General features: G+C 43.7%; 2 protein-coding genes across 12 annotated transcripts in view; one reads left to right on the forward strand and one right to left on the reverse strand.

The window, feature by feature from the left end:
• The window catches only part of TFB1M (transcription factor B1, mitochondrial), a 68356-nt gene extending 54492 nt beyond the window's left edge, over window positions 1-13864 (forward strand). For both annotated transcript variants that reach the window (XM_046669297.1, XM_046669298.1), the window contains 2 exons: window positions 10082-10209; window positions 13510-13864. In XM_046669297.1, the coding sequence (XP_046525253.1) occupies window positions 10082-10209; window positions 13510-13762 (381 nt within the window). In that variant the 3' untranslated portion in view covers window positions 13763-13864. The remainder of the gene's footprint in view (window positions 1-10081; window positions 10210-13509) is intronic.
• A 117-nt stretch (window positions 13865-13981) lies between these two features.
• Window positions 13982-23262, reverse strand: part of TIAM2 (TIAM Rac1 associated GEF 2) — a 264594-nt gene continuing 255313 nt past the window's right edge. For all 10 annotated transcript variants that reach the window (XM_046669282.1, XM_046669285.1, XM_046669284.1 and 7 more), the window contains 8 exons: window positions 22288-22467; window positions 20482-20600; window positions 19369-19477; window positions 18651-18709; window positions 17907-18012; window positions 16906-16993; window positions 16371-16525; window positions 13982-15064 (listed from right to left, as the gene is read on the reverse strand). In XM_046669282.1, coding sequence (XP_046525238.1) covers window positions 14454-15064; window positions 16371-16525; window positions 16906-16993; window positions 17907-18012; window positions 18651-18709; window positions 19369-19477; window positions 20482-20600; window positions 22288-22467 — 1427 coding nt within the window. In that variant the 3' untranslated portion in view covers window positions 13982-14453. The remainder of the gene's footprint in view (window positions 15065-16370; window positions 16526-16905; window positions 16994-17906; window positions 18013-18650; window positions 18710-19368; window positions 19478-20481; window positions 20601-22287; window positions 22468-23262) is intronic.

The raw sequence follows: 23262 nt of genomic DNA on the forward strand, positions 1-23262 counted from the left end.
GAGGCGGGCAAGGGAGGGAGTTGTTGTTACAACAGGATTTGTCGAAACCTGAAAGCTGAAAATGCTTTTGTGTCCCCATATACAGAGGAGGAAGTATTTGGGTGCTCACAAAAGGGCTTTCTTTTCTTTTAATATTATGTTGTAGTCTATAGTTATAATTTATTTTTGAATTTTTATCTGTGTTGGAAGATACAGTTTATTATTTTATGTCCCCAATTAAATTGAAGAATATAGTATTTTTAACTAAGTTGTGCTTTGCAAATGACAGTTAAGACCATCTTTTGTTGTGGTGCTTGTGATTTGCCTGAAATCAGGATTCACAAAATTGGTAACCTTCAAAATAAACAATCAAAAGATAGTTTTTAAAATATGTATAAAGTAAAAGAAGAAAGAAAACCCAGCAACAATGGTTGACTAGAATCTGATCAGTAAACCTACAAGTATTCTTTTGGAGTGTCCTGAATTTTCTTCTGCTCTTCCCTCCAATGAGAAAGATTTCTGGAGTATAACTTAATAAATTAGAGCTTTTGGAAAATGTTGTGAGGAAATTACACCAAAATGATGTGATGGAACACGTTAGATGAAATAGTGAAGTCAGACGCTGAGGTTCCAGAGCACGAAGATACCCACTCCCTCACCTCCGTTTGCTTTGGGTTCTGGTTTTCCTTCCTCAGTAACTTGAATTCTACACACTGTAAATTGACAGTCACTCTTGAGAAGGAAAATAAATTTTTGATTAGATTTTTAAAATTTTATAACCGTTAGATGTTAGCCATTTCTTTAAAAGCAGTGAATAATAAAATGCATGTTTCAATTATCTAGATTTTTCTCGATTTTTTTGGTTGGTTTGTTTTAATCTTTTCTAAGTCTGGCATTTAGCAAGATACTGTTTTCTTCTCTTAGAAATCTTAATGCCTGTGGATTTATTTTTCAGCCATAGTGTTAGAGTTTTGATATATAAACCTTTTTTATTTCATGGAATAGATAAACAGTTCTTTGTATAAACACTGAGTGAAGCAGAGTGGAGTTTCAGGTGCTGACAGGCCCGGTGCTGTTCCTGATGCTCTAGCAGAAGTCCGGCAGCCCCCTGCTGTGTGTGGGCCTGTTGTGCTCCTTGCTGTGGTCATTGGTGCGGACTCACCTGTGCTGAGCTGACTGATGGCCTCTGGAGGGCCAACCTGCTGCCAGCTCTGACCTCGAGCATAATATAGCTTCCTGAGGGTAAATGGGTTAAGCATGCTTTCATGTACATTTATTTCTATTTTCAAAACATTGTTGATGATGATTCTGCCTTGATGAGAACATTTATCCTATAAAATTTTAACTGCGTGTTTTAAAAAGGCAAACTTCTGAAATGCAAATAACTTTCAACTACAGACCTTTAATCAAGGCAGAATTTCTTATATAAAAAAAGGAGTTGGAAAAGTGGAGAGGTACTGAGAAATACAATTCATCGACATTATCATCTACTTCCAGCATGGACACTAAAGAGAATGAAGTCTTTTTACATCCAGATACTCCACTAGATCTCCCTTGTCCTAGTTTATCTTTCCTTAGTCTGTGTCTCTTCCCTGGCCCTCTCCCCTCAACACCCCAGTTGTATATCCACGTGCCAATGTGACATCACTAAAGGACACTTCAGACCCATCATGGACAGAGCTCAACTCCTGACCTCCCCACAGCACGTCTTCCCAGCTTGCCCACGTCCATTCATGGCAAACACATCCTTCCATTGGGCAGGCCCCGGATCTTAAAAGCATCCTTGACTCCAGGCCTAACATCCATTCAGTCAACAAATGGTTTTGTTTCTAAACTTCAAAGTAGATCGAGAATTCTACCATCTCTGCGCCCCTCCGTTGCTGACTCTCTAGCTTAAGACCTCTGGAGTGTACACCTCACAAGGGCAGGGATTTCTGTGTCTCGTTCATTCCTGATTCTCCTGTGCCAGGAAGGCTGCCCAGCTTACAGTAGGGGTGCAATAAGTACTTGTTGAATGAATGAACTCAGAAACTGATTTTGAGTATAAAAATAACATTAATTAAACTATACGTTATCTTTGCATGATTGACAGTATGATTTTGTCCTTTCTAAATGAGACTGCAATTTTAAGTAATTTTGTTGCTCTTCAGTTTTGTAATCTTGGCATAACAAATAGTATCTGCTATTTATAAACTGCTTCCTGTATGCTAGGTACTGTTCAAGGCACTGTAGTATTTCATTCTCAAGACAAGCCTGTGAGATCACAGGCATCCTCATTTTACAGGTGAGAAACCTAAGCTACAGGGAAATGAAGTCACTTGACTGAAGTGAGCAAGCAGCAGGCATGGGCTTCCGGCCCGTCTACATTCGCAGCCCTGCCCTGCCTGCAGTCAGGACGGACACATTGCGGAGGCTCATTATAGTGAGTCTCTGGTAGTCTGGACGAGCTGTGGAGACGCATTAACCCTGACCTCTCTGAACCCTACGTACGAACGTATGCTTCCCATGCACGCAGAGTCCGTGAGGAGCTGGCCAGCGACTCAGCAGTCCGTCGATTTTCTTCTATAAAATGTTTTCATTTATCTACTTTTAAGAAAAAATTATATGTGATTTCCTTATTGTGTTTGTTTTTCTTAGTGGTGATAATGTGGATATTCAGATGAGCTTTTCTTTCTGAAAAAACAGGTAATTTAACTGAGTATTTTAGAAATAATAATAACCCCGTATCTTTGTGAGTCGTTGTCCAGACCTGTGTTTCTCAGCCCCGCTCTCACTTAGCTCTCACTTAAGCATCTTCTTGCTTTAGAAAAGCCCTCAGGCCCGGGCCCAGCCTGTGGCTCCTGTGTCATTGGTCTAGGAAGATGCCCAGTCATTGTATGTTTAAAATGCTGCCCACTTAATTCCAGGGAAAAGTTGGGGTTCTGGTTTTAAAAAACAACAGTGTATTTTCCTGTTTGCTTTCTGTTCAAATTTGAAAATAAAGGAAATTCCAAGTAAGAGAAAATAGCTGTTCCGGTCCCACAAATTTAAAGTGATTGATTTAATCTTAAAGTAATGTTTTTCTTCTGACATAATCTTAGGAAATTAAAAGTACCAGCTCAGAGCCTGATCAGTTCATTATTTTCCTCCATCTTTATGATCATTTTGCTTTTAAAATAATGCTTTAGGCTGGTCTGAAGACTTTTTTAACTTTTAAAATTGGTAGTTTGTAGATTAGTTGACTATAGTGAGGCCTCTGGTAAAAACGAAGATGAATATTCTTTGGTTTATGTGTGTTCTCAGGTGTCTAATGAGGCCATCCCAGTTCTGTTGATGTTTATAGCAAATTGGGTGTGTGTTTCTGTGTTTATCTATTATTACCGTACTTTTACAGCATTTTGTGACTCCTTTTTGTCCTCATGAGAGAGGATCTGGAGGATGTGTTTTCTACGTCTTCATTGCGTTATTTGAGAGCATTAAGACTGTCTTTAGATTTTGCAGTGGCATTTGCCAATCAACCTAGTTTTGTTTTATTTTTTCCCCTAAAGATTGGCACCTGAGCTAACATCTATTGCCAGTCTTCTTTTGTTTCCTCCTCCTTCTTCTCCCCAAAGCCCCCCAGTACATAGTTGTATAATCTAGTTGTAGGTCCTTCTGGTTGTGCTCCTGATGAGCGGTGTCACGTCCATGCCCAGGATCTGAAATGGTGAAACCCTGGGCCGCGAAAGCAGAGCGCACGAACTTAACCACTTGACCGCATGGCCGGCCCCTAGTTTTTTTTTTTCAATGTCATAAATAGTATAAATATGTATTTGTTGTGAACTTACCATTGCATTCTCTTTGCACATTATTTTGAAGAGCAGGACATTTTTTTAAAACATCCTCCTTTACCGGCAGATCTGAGCTTGTGGGCTGAGAGTGCCTTCTTTAGGCCTGGCCCTCAGCTCACTGCCTCTCCTCCTCTTCCCTTCCTCCTGTCAGCTTTGCTTCCCTGGGACTCTCTTCTGCCCACCTGGGCCTCCTGCCTCTCAGTCCCAGCACACACTCAGGCTCCTGGAAGAGTTCATGTGGACTTTGTGATCTTGCTGAATTGGAGAGCTTGTGTCAGTTTTAATCATTTCTTTTATTTACTTGTGTATCTCTGGTGACACATGGGGGGACTTTGAGGCCCCTGAGACCTCCATGAGTTAAACTAGTAAAATCTGCATGGAAAGATGAGATCCAGCAGCTGTAGAACTCCCCTTTAAGAAAACAGAGTGTCTTTCAGGTCAGAAACAGACACAGGACAGCATGGACACATTTAAAGAAAATCGCAGCAAAAGGAGGGCTGCTCTGGGTACTGACAACACGTAGGCCAGGAGGGTCAGCACCCAGTACCTGTTCCCCTGAGCGGTCAGCGCTCAGATTTGGGCCCATTTACAGCCGTCAGTCCAGGTATACTGGCTCCCACTCCGTATCGCTGCACAGTCTGCTAATCCTCATAGAGCTCACACTCGTAGGTCGTTTTTACAGGAAGGGCGTTTACTGACCAGGCAACTTGAGTAGAGCATCTAGTCTCTGGCAGCTATGGCTCATTCTGAATTAATATATTTGCATCCATGTTCATTTATCTGTTAATAATAGTAATAATAGTATTTTCTATGACAGCAGCGTTCATTGAGTGCCCCGTGAGTTTGCTTAGATTGAAGCCATCCCTGACAAATGGGTTAATTCTGAGGCGCCAGAGTTTCTCTGAACCCTCAAAACTGAAGGCCAGGCCCTGGCAGTTTCCCAGCATGCTGCCCCCTGCTGGCCCCTGACAAGACAGCCCTGAGGCGGCCTCCAGCAGCTCCTGCCACCTGCACGACTGCAGGGGGAGCAGGGCCCTCAAGGTGCTGCTGTTTCACAGACACCGAAGTCAGAGTTTGTTGGAAAGGTCCTGGTGTTGGAAGGGTGTTTCCCTCGTGATTATCCAGAAACTCCAGGTTGAATGTAACAGAAAATCCTAATCCAGTGTTTGTTAGTTCTTGTCCTTCTTGCGCTTTGTTTAGAATTAAGTGTTTGCTTTCTGAAATTGTTTCCTTTCTTGGGACCAACAGCTTACATGCATGCATATATTTACATACATAATTCACTCAGGAAAAAGCCCCTTCTCTCCATCGCCTCCCCTCAGCCTGGGCTCCTCTCAGGCTTATTTCTTATCAAGCTCCCGGCTCACTCTGCCGTTCTCTTACATGCTTATGCTCTGAGAGGAGACACTGTGTGACTGTAAAATCTGTTCTTTTTTTATTATTGCAGTCAGGAAAAGAGAAAAGCCTTTCAAAGATCTATAGGAGGGGAAAAAAAGGTAGGGTGGAACTTCTGCAGAAATTAATGTTGTTACAATAACAAACACAAATTGTAAACTTTAGAGAAAGAAATGCAAGTTCTAGCATTGTGTCAGTCTTTGTTGAATACATTCGTTTGAAATACAGGAACGTTGTTGGAGACTGTGAGTTTTAAGGTTTTACAGTGGAAATTCTGTCCTTAAAGTGGGCTTGGGACAAGGATTACAGGCAGACTGAACCAATTCTAGGAAATGTGACCTCATTCATATTTGTAAATACTGTTTTTCTACAAAGTGCGTAATTCTAGTGTCATAGGCGTTGATGACTTGCAGCTCTGTTACCCTTGTCCGGGGAGGTTGTAACTGCAGGGCCTGTGACATTCTCATTGTCATTAGCTTGGTGTAGGCACCTGCAGAGGAAGTAGACCCTGGTGGGTGGAGGAGCCAAGCATCCCCCAGCGTGCTCACCTTCATTTCACCTGACCCTGAACGTGGCTCTCCCAGACCTGAGCCGTGTTCCATCCTGTGGTGCCTACCACTTCAGAACCAGCCAGACCCTTCCTGTTCCCGGCTACACAAGTCTGTCTGAGACGATACCACCTTGAACTTTGAATCCTTCTGGTACTGTTCTTGAGGGCTTATTGATGATTCCCTGTAGTGATTCTTTTTTTTATTTATTTTACTTATTTATTTATTTATATTTTTTTTTGAGGAAGATTAGCCCTGAGCTAACATCTGCTTCCCATCCTCCTCTTTTTGCTGAGGAAGACTGGCCCTGAGCTAACATCCGTGCCCATCTTCCTCTACTTTATATGTGGGCCGCCTACCACAGCATGGCTTGCCAAGCGGCGCCATGTCCGCACCCGGGATCCAAACCAGCAAAGCGCAGGCCGCTGAAGCAGAACGTGTGCACCTAACCACTGTGCCACTGGGCCGGCCCCCGGTAGTGATTCTTTTTTCTCACCATTCCTTCTGTCATATCCCAGTTAGGACATATCTCGGTTGATTAGACTGTAAGTTCCTAATCATTTTCTTTTCCACTGGCTTGTCCTTTATGATCTTGAACCGCATGGGAGGTTGAAGACCTGCCTTAGATTATGGCATATATTGTTTCTCTACCTTTTTTGTGTGGTAGTTATTTAGCTCTTTGGCACGTTCATGATCATCTCAAAGTCAGGAACTGGGCCATACATCCTTCAGTGTTTGCTGTATCATGTTGATTCGAGATCTGAATTGGCAATATCTAAGATTTAAGATTTAATGGCTTCTTATCCCAGGTCTTTTATGAGTCCAAAGTGTTGCTCTGAGCTCATAACTAGTCACATCCAAGACACCCTGGCCTAGAAAATGAGACATCTGTCTCCAGCCTGTTGTAACCAAGGCAGCTAATGTTGAAAAACATAATCTCAGCTTTGTGTAGCCTTGATGTAGTGGAGTCGAGAGGCAAATATTTAAGTTCATTATAAATCCTTCGCTTTGACATTTTAGTAGGTCCTTTTGGTTTGCTGATAGACTGGGTCTGGAAAGGGGCTGGCGGAATTAGAATCTTCAAGTGTGTCTCATGCCCATGTACTGATTTCTTCTTTGTAATCAAACCCTTTCATAGACTTAAAACTCAGGAAGGAAAAATAATGGTTGTAACTTTAAATAAGAGTTCAGTTATAAGTAAAAAGCATTTTTGTGTCTGTTACCATAGTTACCAACTGGCTTTCCTGTGTTTCCAGAGAAAATGGGCTCCATCATTCAGAGTAATTCGGAGAAGTGCTTTTGGGGAAGGGGCAGAGAAGAGGGTGCTACAGGAGGTTCCCAGAGAAGTAGGACATGTTCCTGGAAGAGCCTGTCTACACTGAGTGTTACAGGGTCCTCCACTAAGCAGTACCTGTGTTGGGTTGTGAGTGGAAGTTTTCTTTTAGCTGTGATAGACTGTTAGCCACTTAACTGGCTATCAGAATTCTACTCAAACTTTAGAAGTCCACTGCTCCAGTTTACGTGGGGTGCTGCTATATTTGTACAGGGTTTTAAAACTTTATTTAAATAATGCAAACATTAGACATTTCCTGTATTTGCAGACACCAACTATATCGCAAAGGAATAAAATCAGGCAAATAAAGACAAGACCAAATTTTAAAATCCAAGGAAGCTGGAAGTGGCCGTTTCTGTACTAGAAGGAGAATGTGTCTATCCTTGTAATTGTGCCTTTGGCCTTAGTAGAATTTGAACATTATATAGAGTTTTGATAATATTTCATGGCTTTAGGGTCAGATGGGATTTAATTTTATCTCTTATTTTGCTAAAAGATTATTTTCTCTGGAGACTGGCAGGCAGTTGGCTCATACCCGCTGTCTCTGGAAGAATCCTGTCAGAACTGACTAATTTGGAAGGATTGGATTGAAAGAGTTGAAGGAGTTGAGTCACAGAGGGTTGCCAATTGAGAGGTAGGGACAGGAGTGCCGGTGAGCTCAGATGATGGAAAGGGCATGGAAAGTTACAGAGTGATGGGTGAGGTGAAGTCTAGAACCTTCCCAGATAGTTGGGTTCACTTCTCTGTCCCAAATCAAGAGGAGGAAAGGGGAGATGGACATTTCAGAATTTGTGAGCAGGAGTCTTTGACATTTAAAGGCATTATAGGGGCCGGCCCCGTGGCCAAGTGGTTGAGTTCGCACGCTATGCTTCGGTGGCCCAGGATTTTCACCAGTTCAGATCCTGGGCGCGGACATGGCACCACTCATCAGGCCATGCTGAGGCGGTTTCCCACACAGCACAACTAGAAGGACCTGCAGCTAGAATATACAACTACGTACTGGGGGGCTTTGGGGAGAAGAAGAAAAAATAAAATAAAGTCATTGTAGTGTATCTTGGGCAGCTTCTTCTACTCTCCCCACTCATAAATTATCTGTTCTTTGTCCTTCCACAGAAATGCTCTAGGATGAAGCCATCTTTTCTTCCTTCTCTATAGTAGTGCTTCTGTCCACATAGCCCTGAAGTCACCTGCCCAGTCCCGTATCCTCTTCAGCGCCTCTCTTCTCTGTATTGACCACAAACCTCTCCGAGACCCCTGGACCCTGCTCCGGGCATTTGTTGAGAAGGTCTAAGGAAAGCCCTGGCCTTCTAACCAAAGCAGTTCGTTTCTTACAGGAAGTTCCTGCTACTAAAGTTGAAGGAACTCACTAAGCAACACACAGAATTTGAGAAACGATTGCAGTTTAGTAAGAACATTGAACATTGTCTTCGGATAGTCACTCTGACGCAGAATAGCTGCTGTTCCCCCAAAGGGGCGTAAGCTGCTCTGCAGCCGTCTGAAGCCGTGGACACTTAGGGGAGCGTTTTCCATGTAGAAGGGCCTCTCCATTGGCACTTTTCCCTCTGCTGCCTAGAACATTCTCTGCGCTTGCTGGCTGCACCATCCCCACCATCCAACTCTTTCAGTTCTGGTTACATCCGGTAGGCGCAGCTGCGGCTCATCTGAAAGATCAGTGATCGAGGGGGAGAGAAGGTCTGGTGGGTCAGCTTGCCGGCGAGGCAGCTCAGACCCCGCAGGAGAGACACCGCTGGCTCCTCGGAAGGTGCATCCAGGCCGCCTGATGCTGGGCATGTCTTCAGTCTTTTTCTGTTTTTGTCCACACAGTCTCATGTCATATGCAAGTATTTTTCTTCCACCCTAAAAACAAAACAAAACAGAAAACACTCCCCTATCGTCATAGGTTAGAGGCTAATTTTAAGGAGTTGTGTAGCGCGAGGATGTTTAGAAGCAAGTCCTCCCAAGAGAACATGATGACCCCTGTGGAATTTAAAAACTAGCATCCCTTTTGAAAAGCAGTGGTCCAGCCCCCTCTTCGTAAATTGCTGTGCTTTCCGAGCCCTTGTAGAGTCTGCGTGATGTTCTCAGTAGCAAGTGGAACAGTCCCTTAGAGACGAATGCTGGAGAAAGTCACGAGCAGACTTGCCGTTTCCCAGACCGTGGTCTGCCCGGCTTTGTCGTGTGTGTGGTAACGGATTTGACTCCATGTCTCCCTTAGTCTTTACTTTCAGTATTTTTCCCTGTTATTTTGAATTACTTGTGAATCACCATGAGTCCATTTTTAGAATACGGCAGGGTATAAATCTCTTACCAGATATGCCTGAGAAGTTTTATTTTCTGATAATTAAAGAATCTCAACAGCTGGTAGTAGCTTCACACTCGAACAGTAACATTTTTGGTGGTTTTCATTTGTTATTTGGATCCTCCCTGTGCCTCTTAGGGCATTTAAAGTTACTACCAAAAAGTTCTGTGGCTGTGCGGATGAGGATCACGATTTCAGTCCAGCTGATTAATCGGTGTCTGTATCCAAAAGAAGTGGTATCCTAATTGATTCCCTTTGTGGGGTGTTGAGCACTAAGTGGTCCCTGGGGGCCCATCTGCCTTTTCTCTCTGTTTTGAAGCCCAGCCTTATAGTCAGAACTGCTGCTGCAGCTTGTTTTTTACTCATTCAGAACCTAAATAGAATATTCTAATGCTATCTGCTATCTGCCTACTGGCTTTAATGATTATTTGGATTGATCATAAAAGGCTGTTGTAAAACTGTGTTTTAAAAGTAAGTGATCATCAAGCTCAGGTCGAGTGGTGTCCTTATAGAACAGATGCAGCCAGCTGTGGTTTCTCTGAGTCAGCTCAAATGCAGATGTAGCATCTTCCAGGCCTAGAGAAGATGACAGTGCAGTCCATGCGAAGGTTTGTTTGTGAAAACCGTGCTCAATGACCTGTCCTGTGTTTTACGAAGATAGATTGTTTGATCGTGTTATGCCATGCCACAAAATGATGTATGTTTGCTTCCAACAAAGGTGGACGTGGGTGTGGTGCGCTTCACTCCCCTGACACAGCCCAGGATAGAGCAGCCGTTCCAGCTGGTGGAGAAGGTCGTTCAGAACGTATTTCAGTTCCGAAGGAAGTACTGCCATCGAGGGCTTGGGTGAGAAGGCCTTCTCTGCCTTTTAGTAGCACGCTTTATAAAATCCCCAATCACTTTCAATAATTAAGAACTTTGTTTTGATGATTCTTCAACCTTTGTATAAATAATCACTCTTAGTTCAAATCCTGTGGTGAATCAACCTTGACTGCCACTGAAGAGAAAGTGAAACCTTGATTTAACCTCAGATGCCACTTGGGGTTTTTGTTTTTGTTTTTGTTTTTGTTTCTTTCTAAAGATTGGCACCTGAGCTAATAACTGTTGCCAATCTTTTTTTTTTTTTGCCTTATCTCCCCAAATCCCCCCAGTATATAGTTGTATATCTTGGTTGCACGTCCCTCTAGTTGTGGCATGTGAGACACCGCCTCAGCATGGCTTGATGAGTGGTGACATGTCCGCGCCCAGAATTCGAACTGGCGAAACCCTGGGCCTCCGCAGCGGAGCTTGCGGACTTAACCATTTGGCCATGGGCCCGGCCCCCAGGGGTTTTCTTTTATCATAAGTACAACCTAAAACTGACAGTCACACAGTTTATGATGACCCTGTACTGCGGAGGTCGTGACTTCTCAGTCAGGGCTCAGACCATCTGAACTGTTTTTACTCTCGACACTTCTGACACCAAATGTCTAGTATTTTTTCCAACACCAGCCACTTCCCCAGACACCAACTGGGTGTCCTGCAGTTCGGCTCAAGTCTGCACTAACTGCCTGGAGTCACTGCAGCCCTGCAGGTGCAGGGCTCGGTCCCACGAGGCTGCCCACACTTCAGATGCCAGTTCCAAGTCCCAGGTCGCCGCTTGTACTTCTGACCAGCCAGCTGTAAACTGGGGAGCTCCATGACCCCCATTCGGGTTCATTAATTTGCTAAGATGCCTCAGAGAACTCAAGAAAACACTTTACTTTCATTTACCGATTTATTATAAAGGATGTAACTCAGGAACAGCCAAATGGAAGAGACGCATCGGGCAAGGTCTGGGGGGTAGGGGCGCTCAGAGCTTCCATGCGCCCTCTGGGTTCAGCATCCTCTCAGCAGCTCGGTGTGTTCACTGACCTGGAAGCGCCCCGAACCCCATCCAGGGGTTTTATGGAAGTTCCATTACATGGGCTCAGTTGATTGGCTATTGGCTGTTGGGGATTGAGCGCATGATCTCCAGCCCTTCTCACCTCCCTGGGGGTCTAGGAGTAGAGCTCGAAGTTCCAACTCTGATCACGTGGTTGCTTTCTCTGGCAACTGTCACCCATCCTGAAGCCACCTAGGGGCCCACCAAGAGTCACCACATTAGCACAAACTCAGGTGTGGTTGAAAGGGGCTTGTTAGCAATAGCAAAAGATCCTCCTGTCACTCTCACTCAGGAAATTCGAAGCTGTGTCAGGAACCTGGGACAAAGACCACCTACAGATTTCTTATCATCACACTAAGCAGCTTTTTAAAATGCTTCTTTCCACCAAGTTGCTGTATCTCTTCTTTAAGGACACACTTAGATTAGGAAGCAAATATAACTTCTGAGCAGCCAAAATGATGTCACCACATATTCGGGCAAGCACATTTTTATTCACCAGAGAGCTCCTTTGTCTTGCCATGCCTGCTGCTCTGCATAAGCACATCGGCCCCTCAGGAAACTCAGACAGAGCATGACAGGGTGGAGTCCACATGCCTCAGTAGGCCCCGAGGTGACCACAGCAATATGTTACATCCAGTGACAGCCAAGAAAATGTTTAATTAGGCCCAACTGTAGTCTAAGAAGGCAGGAAAATGTGTGTGTGTGTGGTTTTATTTAAAAGATTTCCATCTAATATAGTCAACATTCAGCTGTTAAAGGGGCTCAGCTTTACAGGCACACATTTCTCATTTTCTAAAACCCCCTCACATAGCTCCAACTTAATTCTTTCCTTTTCTGGTTTTGTCAAGTGTTCCTTTAGCATATGGAATTACTTTAGGTACAGCTGGGCAGCTGCATCCTGAAGCCATTGCAGTCCTTACAACGCAGTCTTGGTGATATAAGGCGACTGCTTTAATTCCCCGCCTGCCATTTGTTGACTCTAGTTAGGCCAGGATAGTCACTGCTTCTCTCGCAGAGACTTAAGGCACAGGCTGGGGACAGAGATGTCACTGGCTGCACCCCTCTGGTAGGCTGCAGCCCCTGCCAGGATGCACTGAGTAGAACAGAAACTGGATTTCAGCTCACACTTACCCTTCATGTGGGGTGTGACATGTCCAACTCTGCATGATAGCCCTGATTTATGGGGAAAAAATCACAAAAAGTTTATCCCACTTTTGGAAATCCTGGAATTGGCCTCAGCGCAGAGTTGGCCCTCCTATTTAAAAAGACAACATTCTAGCTAGGTGATGGGCCTCATTCATTTCACAAACACAATCCCCTGTGTGGATATGGACCAGATGGTGTGACCCACTTTGACCTGTTGGTGTCCTTCAGTCGTGCCACACCACAGATTGGTCCCAGATGTTAGGAACTATGATCAGACTCTCCTTGCCATGAAACTGAACTCAGAGATCTCAGTCAGCTGGTCCTGAAAGGGTGCGGAACGTGCAGTTCCTTACTGAGAGCACCATCAGCCTGTAAGAAAAACTCGGTCTCCGCTGGCCGCGACACCTTCCATGCCCTTTGAGATGAGCTCTGTAGAGCCTCTGAGACTTGAGAGAAGGAAATAAGATCCAGGTGAAGCTTCACAATATTTTGATCAGTCAGTTTTGTTCTTCATTTTAAAACAATGATCCAATTTGGTTAGATGAAATTAAAGATGCTTCAGGATATCTTAAAGCAGGAAATAGCTGTTTGTGTTTTCACATCAACTGTTTTCTGACTTTGCAAAAAGCAAGGTCATTCTTTGGGATGAAGAGTTCCAAGGGCTAAGTTCAAATTACAAAAAATCAAAACTAATAGTATGTCACACAAGAAGTAATAGACAACTTTCATATTAAAATGAGGCAGATCAAACATACTTCTGTATACTTATGTATGCTGAGCAGATGTCCCTTTAAGCCTGCCTTAAAGACACCCGTGTTGACTGAGCTTTGGAAATCACTTCCCCACGTGGGCACACCTTGCAGGTAGATTGGCTCTGCCTTTGGTGCCCTGTCCTACCTGCTGCCTGGTGGAGTAGCCCAGCTCCTTCTCTGTCGCCCTGGAGTCCCCCAGGACAGCATGGAGGCGCCAGCTGCCTCTCCCACTCCCTCAAGCTCACAGCTGTCAGAGCCACGTTGTTTTCAAATGAAGGGAGAACGAAGCGTCATGGTGTGCAGAATTGCCTAAGTAAAGGTCTGATTTTTCTCTCTTCCTCTCAGAATGTTATTCCCTGAAGCTCAGCGCGTAGAAAGCACTGGAAAACTGTTACAGTTGGCAGATGTGGACCCTACCCTCCGACCCAGCCAGCTCTCTGTCTCCCATTTTAAGAGCCTCTGTGATGTGTACCGGAAAATGTGTGATGAAGACCCACACCTCTTCGCTTATAATTTCAGAGAAGAACTCAAGCAAAATAAAAGCAAAAACCAGGAAAAAGAGGGTGAGGAGAGTTACAGACTCCAGCTGCCTCCTTAGGGGCTAGCAGCTTACTGAATGCTGATTTTCACAATGCTGAACCTCTTATGTGTGTACTCTCTTGTCTTCTACAGAATGACAATAAAAATACCAATTACCAGATGTGACTTATTTCCCTTTTACTGTACAGTTTGGTAGAGAAAATAAATATAATCAAATAAGATACAGTACAAGCTTTCTTTTAATATATATACTGCATAGATATGACATGTTCAGTATAAACAGCATCTATTACAACCTTACAAAAATGAAGTATCTGCACAGTGTGCCCCTAACCCACATTAAAATAACTTAAAGATGCTTTAAATAAAGCAAAAACTAACAGCTCAAAGAAAATGCCCAGAGGATTGGAAAGAAATGATCTTTTTAAAAGCTATTAATCACAACTTCCCCACCTTGCTTTTTCCACATAAATTAAAATAATTAGAATGGAATTTTATTTTAAGGATTCTAAGTCATTTTGATACCTGCTCAAAAGGGATGTAAAACTAAGTAATTTACAAATTCTGACCGGTTTAATCTAGTTTTCTGATCCACAATAAATTAAAATAACTTAAATCTTTACAACTATTTTGTGGGAAAATGTATGCTGCACAAAACCCAATAATGAATGGTTTTTCTGCCATTTCCACTTTACCACCAGTTTAAAAGACAAATGAGCAATTTAACCCATATCTGGATTGAAATTGTACTATGATTTTCCGTGGCTCTCAGTTTCATAAAAACACTCCTCATTGACGACTGACGTGAGACTCTGGACGCTGAATTCTCGCTCTAGGACAGAATTGAGATCCAGGCTAGCATTTTCAGATTGACTGTCAAGGGACTGGTGACGAGTCTGCGTCTTCAGCAGAGTTCCCCTGTCCCTTTTGGTGCTGTTCGCTTTCCGTTTAATGGCACAGAAGTGCCCCCGGACCAGTCTGGGCTGCTCCCCTCCTGGCTGGCCGTCCGTGCCAGGCTGCTGTCCGGGCGGCCGAGCGTCGGGGCCGTCGGATATTCTCAGTCTCTGGAACTGGATTTCGATGTCTTTGGTCGGGCTGCCTTGTTTCACAATCTGATGGTAGTCCTCATCTTCGTCACTCAGAATATCGCTCTCTTTGATGAGATGGTCTGAAAAGTCGGCCAAGCCCGTGTGGGGATGTTGCAGGGCGTCCTGCCTGCTCCCGGCTGTGTGGCAGCTGCTGCTCTGCGTGCTGCTGCTCAGGCTGCCCTCGTCGGAGTCCAACGAGCTGCCCTTGCCAGGCTCGCTGGGCCACTCGCTGCTGGAGGAATTCTTGAGGACTTTTAAGGACCTGGAGGAAGCTGCAGGAGAAAAGCACATTTCCCTTCATCATAGAGAAACACACTCCACCATGTGTAATTTTGGCAGGGTCTAAGATTTAACGTCTTTGTTACTTAAGATTTTATCCTCTCACTTCAGTAACCAACTACCCTGGGACTTAGGCCAAAACATGTAGACACTGCAAGTATGGAGATTTTTTACTTGGTTTATTTGAAATTGTAAGTTGGAGTATTTGGCATTTTTAGATGACCAATTACCAGACCTCAGTTATTTGGACAGAACATTAAGCTAGAAACTACTATAAGGGCTAGAATACTTATTTTGCCCATGGATAAATTGAAAAGTTAATTACTAATAGAATCTAGGCTCCCTTCTTTCACTAACGTACTTTGTAATTTGATAACCAGGATGGCACCCTATTTCTATGCCTACCTACTTACCTTCTTTATTTCTCTTGCTGCTCAATTAAAAGTAGAAAAATGCTGTTTCTCTCTCATGACAACTGTCTCTGCTGGAATTTCTAGCTAGCTTTCAGAGATTTAATATGAGTTTAATCATTGTGTGTGTATTTAATTCCTCTCTCTTGGGTGGAAGGACAAAGGAGGGGCTTTGGGTTGTGGTGTTTCTGCAGACACAGTAATGTATTTTTAATGGTCATGGCTTATTTTGGCAATAGAGGGAAATAGTAAATTTGAAGAGGTCAAACTGTGACCAAAAAGGAAAGGGAGACATTTTGTAAGACTAGAAACAAGATCAGAGATCTATTAACAAAATAGTTAATACAGAAAGAAGGTTCTAAAAACTTAAGCTGAAATTTTAAAAACAGGCAGAAAGTTTAAGAACAGCAGGATTTGGAATGCTGACCCGCTGACTGACTTATTGGGTAAGAATGAGTGTATTAGGTCTCTTGATCTTAATTCATTAAGTAATGCCTTTCTAGATGCCCCATGCAGTTCTCAGCACTGGGAACACTGCAATGAGCAAACCAAGTCCCTGGACTCCTGTCCATCTCAGGGGAAGAAACAGGTAGGGTGGTAAGTGTCAACCGTGTCAGCTGGTAGTGAGAAAAGGCATTTGGGGTTGGGGGTGGTTATAGTTTATAAAAGGAGGTCCTGGAGCAAGAGGCACGTTTCCGTTTCCTAAATGGAAATAAAATGGCCCACTACCTTCTCACACCATCCTGTGAATTCGGGTGTCTGGTTCAGAGCTTACAAAGCCGCCCCTGATATTTACAAAGTGTTGGCTTACTGCTATATCACCAAAGCATACGTCCTCGTAGAGAAGTGCCTAATGCTTTCCTGAATAAACATGAGACGAAGTTCTCACCTAATTTGGCTGAAACAGGAACTCGGTTCTTAAGGGGTACCAGGCGATCTTTACATGTTTTCTCCAAGGGTAATTCACACTTTATGTGACGTCTGAAGTTCTCCCTCAGAATAGATCGAATCACCTTGACGATGTTGGTTTTGCTTTCATTGTCACTGGTGGGGAGAGAGAGAGAAAACAGCAGGAGTGTCCCGAGTGTCATCATGCTTTGAGGCCACATCCCCTGGTCCTTCTGTGGCATGTTACCGCCCTCAGGACAGACTGAGAGCAAGTCACCAGCGTCTGTGTGTCTTGGCCTCTTCAGTTAGAAAAGGAGTGAGAATGGATCGTTCTTGAGGGTCCTTTCAGCACTAAGATTGGAGAGCTATTTGATCAATGTATTCTACTAGAGCCACCGTTGCCATTTTGGGGAGGGTGGGTGTGATCCTGAAGTCATCAAAATTCAGGAAATTACTAAAAATAAACTCCCTTTTTTTTAAGAGAACATAATTCTGTCTCGTTCCCATTGGCTTTAATTTTGGGGAATCCGTAATACCTGCAGCACAACTGGAAGATGGTTTCTGGCCGTCCTTCTATTTCTGACTTCGTATGGATCAGCTCCCATACAGAATTATTTTCTGTGCCTGTGAAAAAGGAAATGGGAACAAGCGTCTACAACTTTGCCAAAGACGCTGTGGTTAAGAACACTTGTGAAGTTTAAAACTCACGATTTAGTGACTTTAAAAACTCAAATATTCCCAATCCTGACTCACCATTTTCCTGTGTGACTCATGCTGTGTGTGACTTTCACAAATAGTTACAAAAAGTTAAATCCTTGGCAGTTACTTTTTATCTTCCTGCTGAAGTTTTCCATCCATTTTAGTGCCGCCTCTGCCCAGATTCCATCTCTCTGGGAAAAAGGTTAAAGGGGTCCTGTTTTTCAACCCCATTCCTTGGAAGGAACACTAGGTTGTGCTCAGTCAGCTGCATGAGGTAAAGCCCCAAAAAGAGGCCAGCCCCAAATTCAGTCATGTTCTAGGAGACGCATGACAAAAATTAAACAGGGACCCACTGCACACGTCAGCCTGTCTGGCCTTCCCATCCAGAGAGGCCCTGTCACCAGAATGTGGTTACTCTGGAAGGACCTCCGAATGTTTTCCTGGGTCGAAGATTTTTTCTTGTTTTTGTATCACTTATGATACTGCTCAATCTTAAGGAATTTCTCGGTGTGTCTAAATTTGTAAAAATTTAAGTGTGTGTACCTTCCTTTCTGTAAAAATTTTTCGGGTATCAAGGATATTAGGCAGAAAGAAAAATGGTGGAAACTTGACAGTGAAAACAAGCAGACAATGAAGAGAACAGAACAACCATCCACTAGGGTTTACTGTCTCCAAAAGTCTGCAAAGAAACGTCAAAACAACCTCTCGTCCTCATTTGCCTATAAAATAAAGCACCAAAAGTTATCCCCAAAGTCCTTTCCTACTTTTTCATTCCGTAGTTTAAATAAGTCTCTTAAATTGTTTGTTTTTCTGGCATTGTGCTACACAGAACACTTACCTGCTGTATTCCCCAGTCTGACTTGAAGTGCGGATATGGGGATCAACCAGCGAAACTTAAATGGGTCCAGGTCAGCAGAGCTGTGTGCAGGCCGGGAATTCGAGGGCTGTAAGACAAAGGCCACCAAGAAGCGTTAGCACCAGCTCACCAGGAGGGCGTGCACACAGCGTGGAAGCTTCCAGTTCCCCCGTGTGCAAGGCTCCTGCAGCCGTGTGGGTGTTCAGGGGGCAGAAATGAACCGGGTCAGCTGTGCTCCCAGTTATCAAGCAGCTCACAGACGGGGTGGGCACAGGGCAGAGTCGTGGTTTGGGGGCAGAGCTCTAAATTTCCAAGCAAGAATGACAACCAACCCTTCCGGGTCCGCAATTACCACTGAGTGGTGAGCTGACGGCGATGGTATTTACAGCTAAGCTTTTTCTTTTTTTGAATCAAGGGAAAAGGTGTTTGAAAACAAACCAAAGTTACACAGACTCTTATGTTTATGGAGCAAACATGGGCCGTGTTTTCAGGGATATAAAAGCTGATTTTCTGTGTAGGCCCCAGCATGGGTATCTGTCTGTATCTTCTTTTAAAGCAGACATCTTTTGTGGGGAGAATAAGGAACCTTGAGTATGTGATTTGGGGAGTTACCTAGGAACACGTGGTGCCCTCAGTGAGCTCTGCTGCTCAGCAGCTTGTCATTCAACACTAACAGGAAGACAGCCACGCAAAGGTGGCTTTCATTAAAATGAATTCTTGTCTTACCAATTTCTTTTTCAGTTTGCAGTTTTCTTTATAAACCAGTATGACGGCTCGCTTAAAAACTAAAGAAAGGAAAAGAGAAAGAAAAGTCTGTCATTATTTTGTACAAACTCTTCCAAGGTTAAACCAGAGCTGAATGTTTGACTAGAACAAAGCTCTTCAGACTTAGGAGGCTCCAGGATCCCACTCGGCTAGCACCCGAGTGAGTAAATGGTACTTGCTTCTGTTCATATTTGAATTATGCAGAAGTACCTGCTTATTTAAAAGCTATTATCTGAAGTCTATCTTGGCATGCTTTTAAAATTCCTGTTTTGTTTTATTGAAAGCTGAGGACAGGGTGTTCGCCTAAGTGAGAAGACACTGTCTATACTCACTCTCGGGGCTCTCTGAGAATTACGACATTTTAATTAGTTCTCAGTGAGAATTAAGACAGTCGGAGGTGCAGCAAACTATTAAGATAGCAGGTTTCAAAATAGCTCCGGGAGGTCTGTTCCTGTACCACTTGGTAAGAATCACCAAGCCAAGCAGCAGAAGGGAGAAGCAGGCAGTGAACATGCAGAGCAGCCGAGTTTTAACTAGTCGAAGGCTGGCTGTGTGAGTGAAAAGCCATGACAGCAAGGAGTCTGACTCCTGGAAATCAGGAGTCAGCTGCACTGGTGGGTTTGGTACGTTCTTCATTATTTTCAGCCTCTTTTACGTTTACGTTCTTTGGAATACAAACCAAATACTGTGAGCTCAAGGTCCTTTCTGGCTTTTCCTAGAGACAGAAACGGATTCAACCAGGAAACTGTAGAGTGCATCAGAAGTTCGCCCATTGAAAGTTCTGTCACCTGTGTCGTAAAAACAGGAGATGAAGAAGATGTGGAAACCCCAGGGTAGGCCATCTCAAGTTAGAGAGTGAATCACGTATCATTGCTAAAACGCAAGGATATTTCAGTTGGATTTTTATGGTCCCTGTGAACATGGGGCCTTCAGTAGTGGAGGTTTTAAAATATGGGCCAAGCATCGAACTGTTTGAAAAATAATATGACGTGAAGGCATTTTGCTTCCATGTACACGTTACTTGGGGGTGAGACGCGCCTCATGACCTCCTCCGTAGCATTAATTCCACCACAATGTCAAGTTCATCCAAAGTGCCTTTGTTAACGTTTCCCCAGGATCTAGTGCACATACCACCTCAAATCTCTAAACTACACTAGGCCTGCTAATCAGAAAAGTACCAACGTTGAAACTGATCGTTATAAAAAGTTAAATTCCGGTTGTATTCTGTTCTTGCCTTTTTCTACTTAAACTTTATTCCTTCTTGCAGGTAGACTTTACAAGCTCAAGATTCTAAATTTAGTAATCAGCCAGAAAAGAAAAATATAGAAGTTGTCAAATTCCACTTAAACTACTTTCATAAGTAAGGAGATAGCCATCAATATTTGATGTTAAAAAAGAAAAAAGGAAGAGTCCTAGATTTTCTCCATGTGCTGGCTCCCACTTCCTTTACCCTTCCCACCCTCCTCCAGGCCGAGCTCTCCATACAGGTTCCAGCCTCTGCGATTTGTCCTAACCTCGTGCCCCACAGGAAGGAGGGAGAGGCAGGGACATGAGCTCAGTGAAATTCCTTGTTTTCTTTTGTACAATGCTAACAGGGCATGAGGTTGTAGTTTTAAACTAATGTAAGGAATTTTATGTTATGTGTGGCTTATTATAAGCATTAAGATCAAAAAGAAAACTTTAGGCATTTTCTCCTCCAGGAAAGCCCCAGTGGGTGGTATAGTCTGGAGGTCACTTAACAGACCCTGTGAACACATGCATTAAGCCTCCAGAATCCAGAAGTCCTGCTGACCTCCTTCTCTGTCCCACTTTGCTCTGCTACGAGCTGGTCAAACACGGTCCCATAGTCCTCGTATATCTTCTGCATCTCATTGATGTGGCTCGCTACCTTCTCCATTGCCTTCAGTGCCTCTGCAAAATATGAAACCATATTTATCTGATAATGTTTGTTCGTTTGAAATGTATCCAACAGCAGTCAGGAAAAAGCTCAAGATTCAAGCCAGGTTTTGAGACTAGTTCTAAACTACTAACAGGAGCCTTGTTCAGGTACAGCTCAAACAGCCCGCTGTAATCTAGTCATTACAATGAAGCACAGTAGGGGTACCTTCCACCTCAAATTCTCTTTGAATTGAGGCCAAGCACAAGTCAAAAGTATCACTAATAATAGCCGCTGACATTCATGGAGCACTTTCTCTCTGGCAGGGGCTGTGACGGGTGACCTAAGTGAATCATCTCATTTAATCCCCACAAACTCGATAACTGTGGGAACTGTAATCATCAGGCCCATTTTACACACGAGAAAACTGAAGTGCAGAGGGGTTAAGTGTTTGGCCAAACTTCCAAAGACAGCAATAAAGAGTGGAGCCAGAATTCAAACCCAAGGCTGACCGGCCACAGGATACCTGCTCTTAAATTTTGCTTCTCCTGGACCAGTTACGGGAATTGTGATCTGTAATAATTTTTTTACAAGAACTTACAAAGGTGTCTGTAAATGCCTGATTCCAGAGCAATTGTTGCATTTTTTTGCATAGAGTTTATAACTTTCTACACGGCCATGTAAGGGACAAAATGATTTCGTCAAAGTCGAAGAGCAAAATTTCAGGTCACTTCCAAATTCACTGTTTTTCATCCTTTGTTCTTCTGATTCAGTGTTTTAGTTCAGTCTGGAGGGAGTTTGGGAAGGCAGTTTTTTAACAGACCCCTTTTAAAGATCATCTTAATGCAAAATGCACTGTTCAGCCAGTATCTGAATACTAATCATAATTTGTATCATTTACTTACAGAATTGAACTTTCAAAGAAAATTTTGTCCTTCTTACTTATGATACAAAAGCATGCTTGTCATGGAAAAAGAACTAGTTTAATTTACACTCTTCTCAGTGTTTGTTATTCAGCAACACTGATATTTATTAGTAAGTTTGTTTCTTTCTCCATGTGCTTTATTACATGTAGCTAACGGGACCTCCTAGTTCTGACATGTGGGGAGAACAAACCACTGTTTCTGTAATTCAAATACAGCATCTCTTTAAGGGATACCCTATTTACTATCAAACCGAGGGGCTTTGTGCATTTGAGAAATTGTATCTTGGGCAATAATTTCTGAGGTTACAAAAGACCCATCAGCGTCAGCTTTAAAGCATAGTCTGTCACTGGGAGTTTGGTTTCGGAGTCGGGCTCTGCTCAGACGTCCACAAGGTGGAGCCTCACCCAACATGTTTGATCAGCGGCACTCAGGCACAAACACAAAACTTCACAAAGTCCTGGAAAAACAGGCCTGATTTTCGTTTCTGGCAGGACTGTTTGCTAACCAAGTGACCTGAAGTCATTTATTTCAACCACGGAACTTAAATTACCTTCTTTTAAAAATGAAAATGGAATCATCCCTCCAGAGGGGCTTGGGGCTACTCCAGTGAGAGAATTGTTGCCCATCCAAAGGGATGGCCATATATCTAGCTATTTTCACAGATTAAAATTATATCTAAGATTAACAACTGTGGTACTGAGGAATGTTTCAGAAGATGACTAAGGAGGGAAGAGGGGAACTATGTAGGCCCGGGGGGGCAGCAGTGACAGTACAACTCGCGCCCCTTCATTCTCACCTGTCAGGTGGTAGTGCTCCTCGCTCTCGTGGTCCGTGAGGGACACCAGCTCCTTGAGCAGCAGCGGGTACTTGAGCACCCTCTGGACCGGCTTGATGAGGAAGGACTCCAGCGTGGAGGAGTGCTGCTTGGTGGGATTCCGGGCATCCAGAAAAGCCTTGAAGGCTTTATCAGTTTTAGCTACAAACAGATGGATAAGACCCTTAGAAGAGCAGAGCAGGATGAATTAAAGTCTGCGTCACTGAGCTTCTGATGGAGTTAGAGACCATCCATTTGCATAGTCCTCCTAATGCCATCCTTTAATAAAAACCCAAATGCACCAGCAGGTCAAAGACCCAGCTATCAGTGTGGATCCAGCATCACAGCTCTGTGACAAATCCCGCAAGCAAAGGGAGCTTACTAGGCTGCCAGAACAATACTGTCCACACAGCAAAGAGGAACACCAGGTTGAGACGTAGGAATGTCTGACTTCAAAGGCACATTCACACGCAGACCCATGAGAGATTGTTATAGGTGCCTAGAAGTGAGTTTCAAACGGTTCATAAAGCCACAGAACAGTGTTATCCAGATGCTACAAGCCCCCCAAAGATTCATGTAGCAAAAGAACCCAGTAGTTTTTTCCACTATCTCAGCACAAATTGTCACTTGTATTCTATACACTTAAGGGCTATTTGTAAAGCAATATCTTTTTTTCCTGTAAAATAAATTGATAAGCACTGTAGCCTTCACCTCCACAGCTCCGAGCAGTCTGAACCTTCCACCAGAGGTGACATCCAGACCCCTCCAGGCAGTGAAAACGCCCTCTCTGTTCGGTGTCTGAGGGCCACGAAGGGTGCACACAGGAACTGAGTGAGTCTAGTTTGGGGCACGCCAGTGGATGCCCCAGCCACTGCCTTGGATGCCACCTGCCAGCACGGGTTGACCAGCTGTTTGGAATTCAGTCAGTCTGAATCAAGATATTCCTTTATTTGGGGT

The sequence above is a fragment of the Equus quagga genome, chromosome 8 (assembly GCF_021613505.1).
Source record: "Equus quagga isolate Etosha38 chromosome 8, UCLA_HA_Equagga_1.0, whole genome shotgun sequence".
NCBI lineage: Eukaryota > Metazoa > Chordata > Mammalia > Perissodactyla > Equidae > Equus > Equus quagga.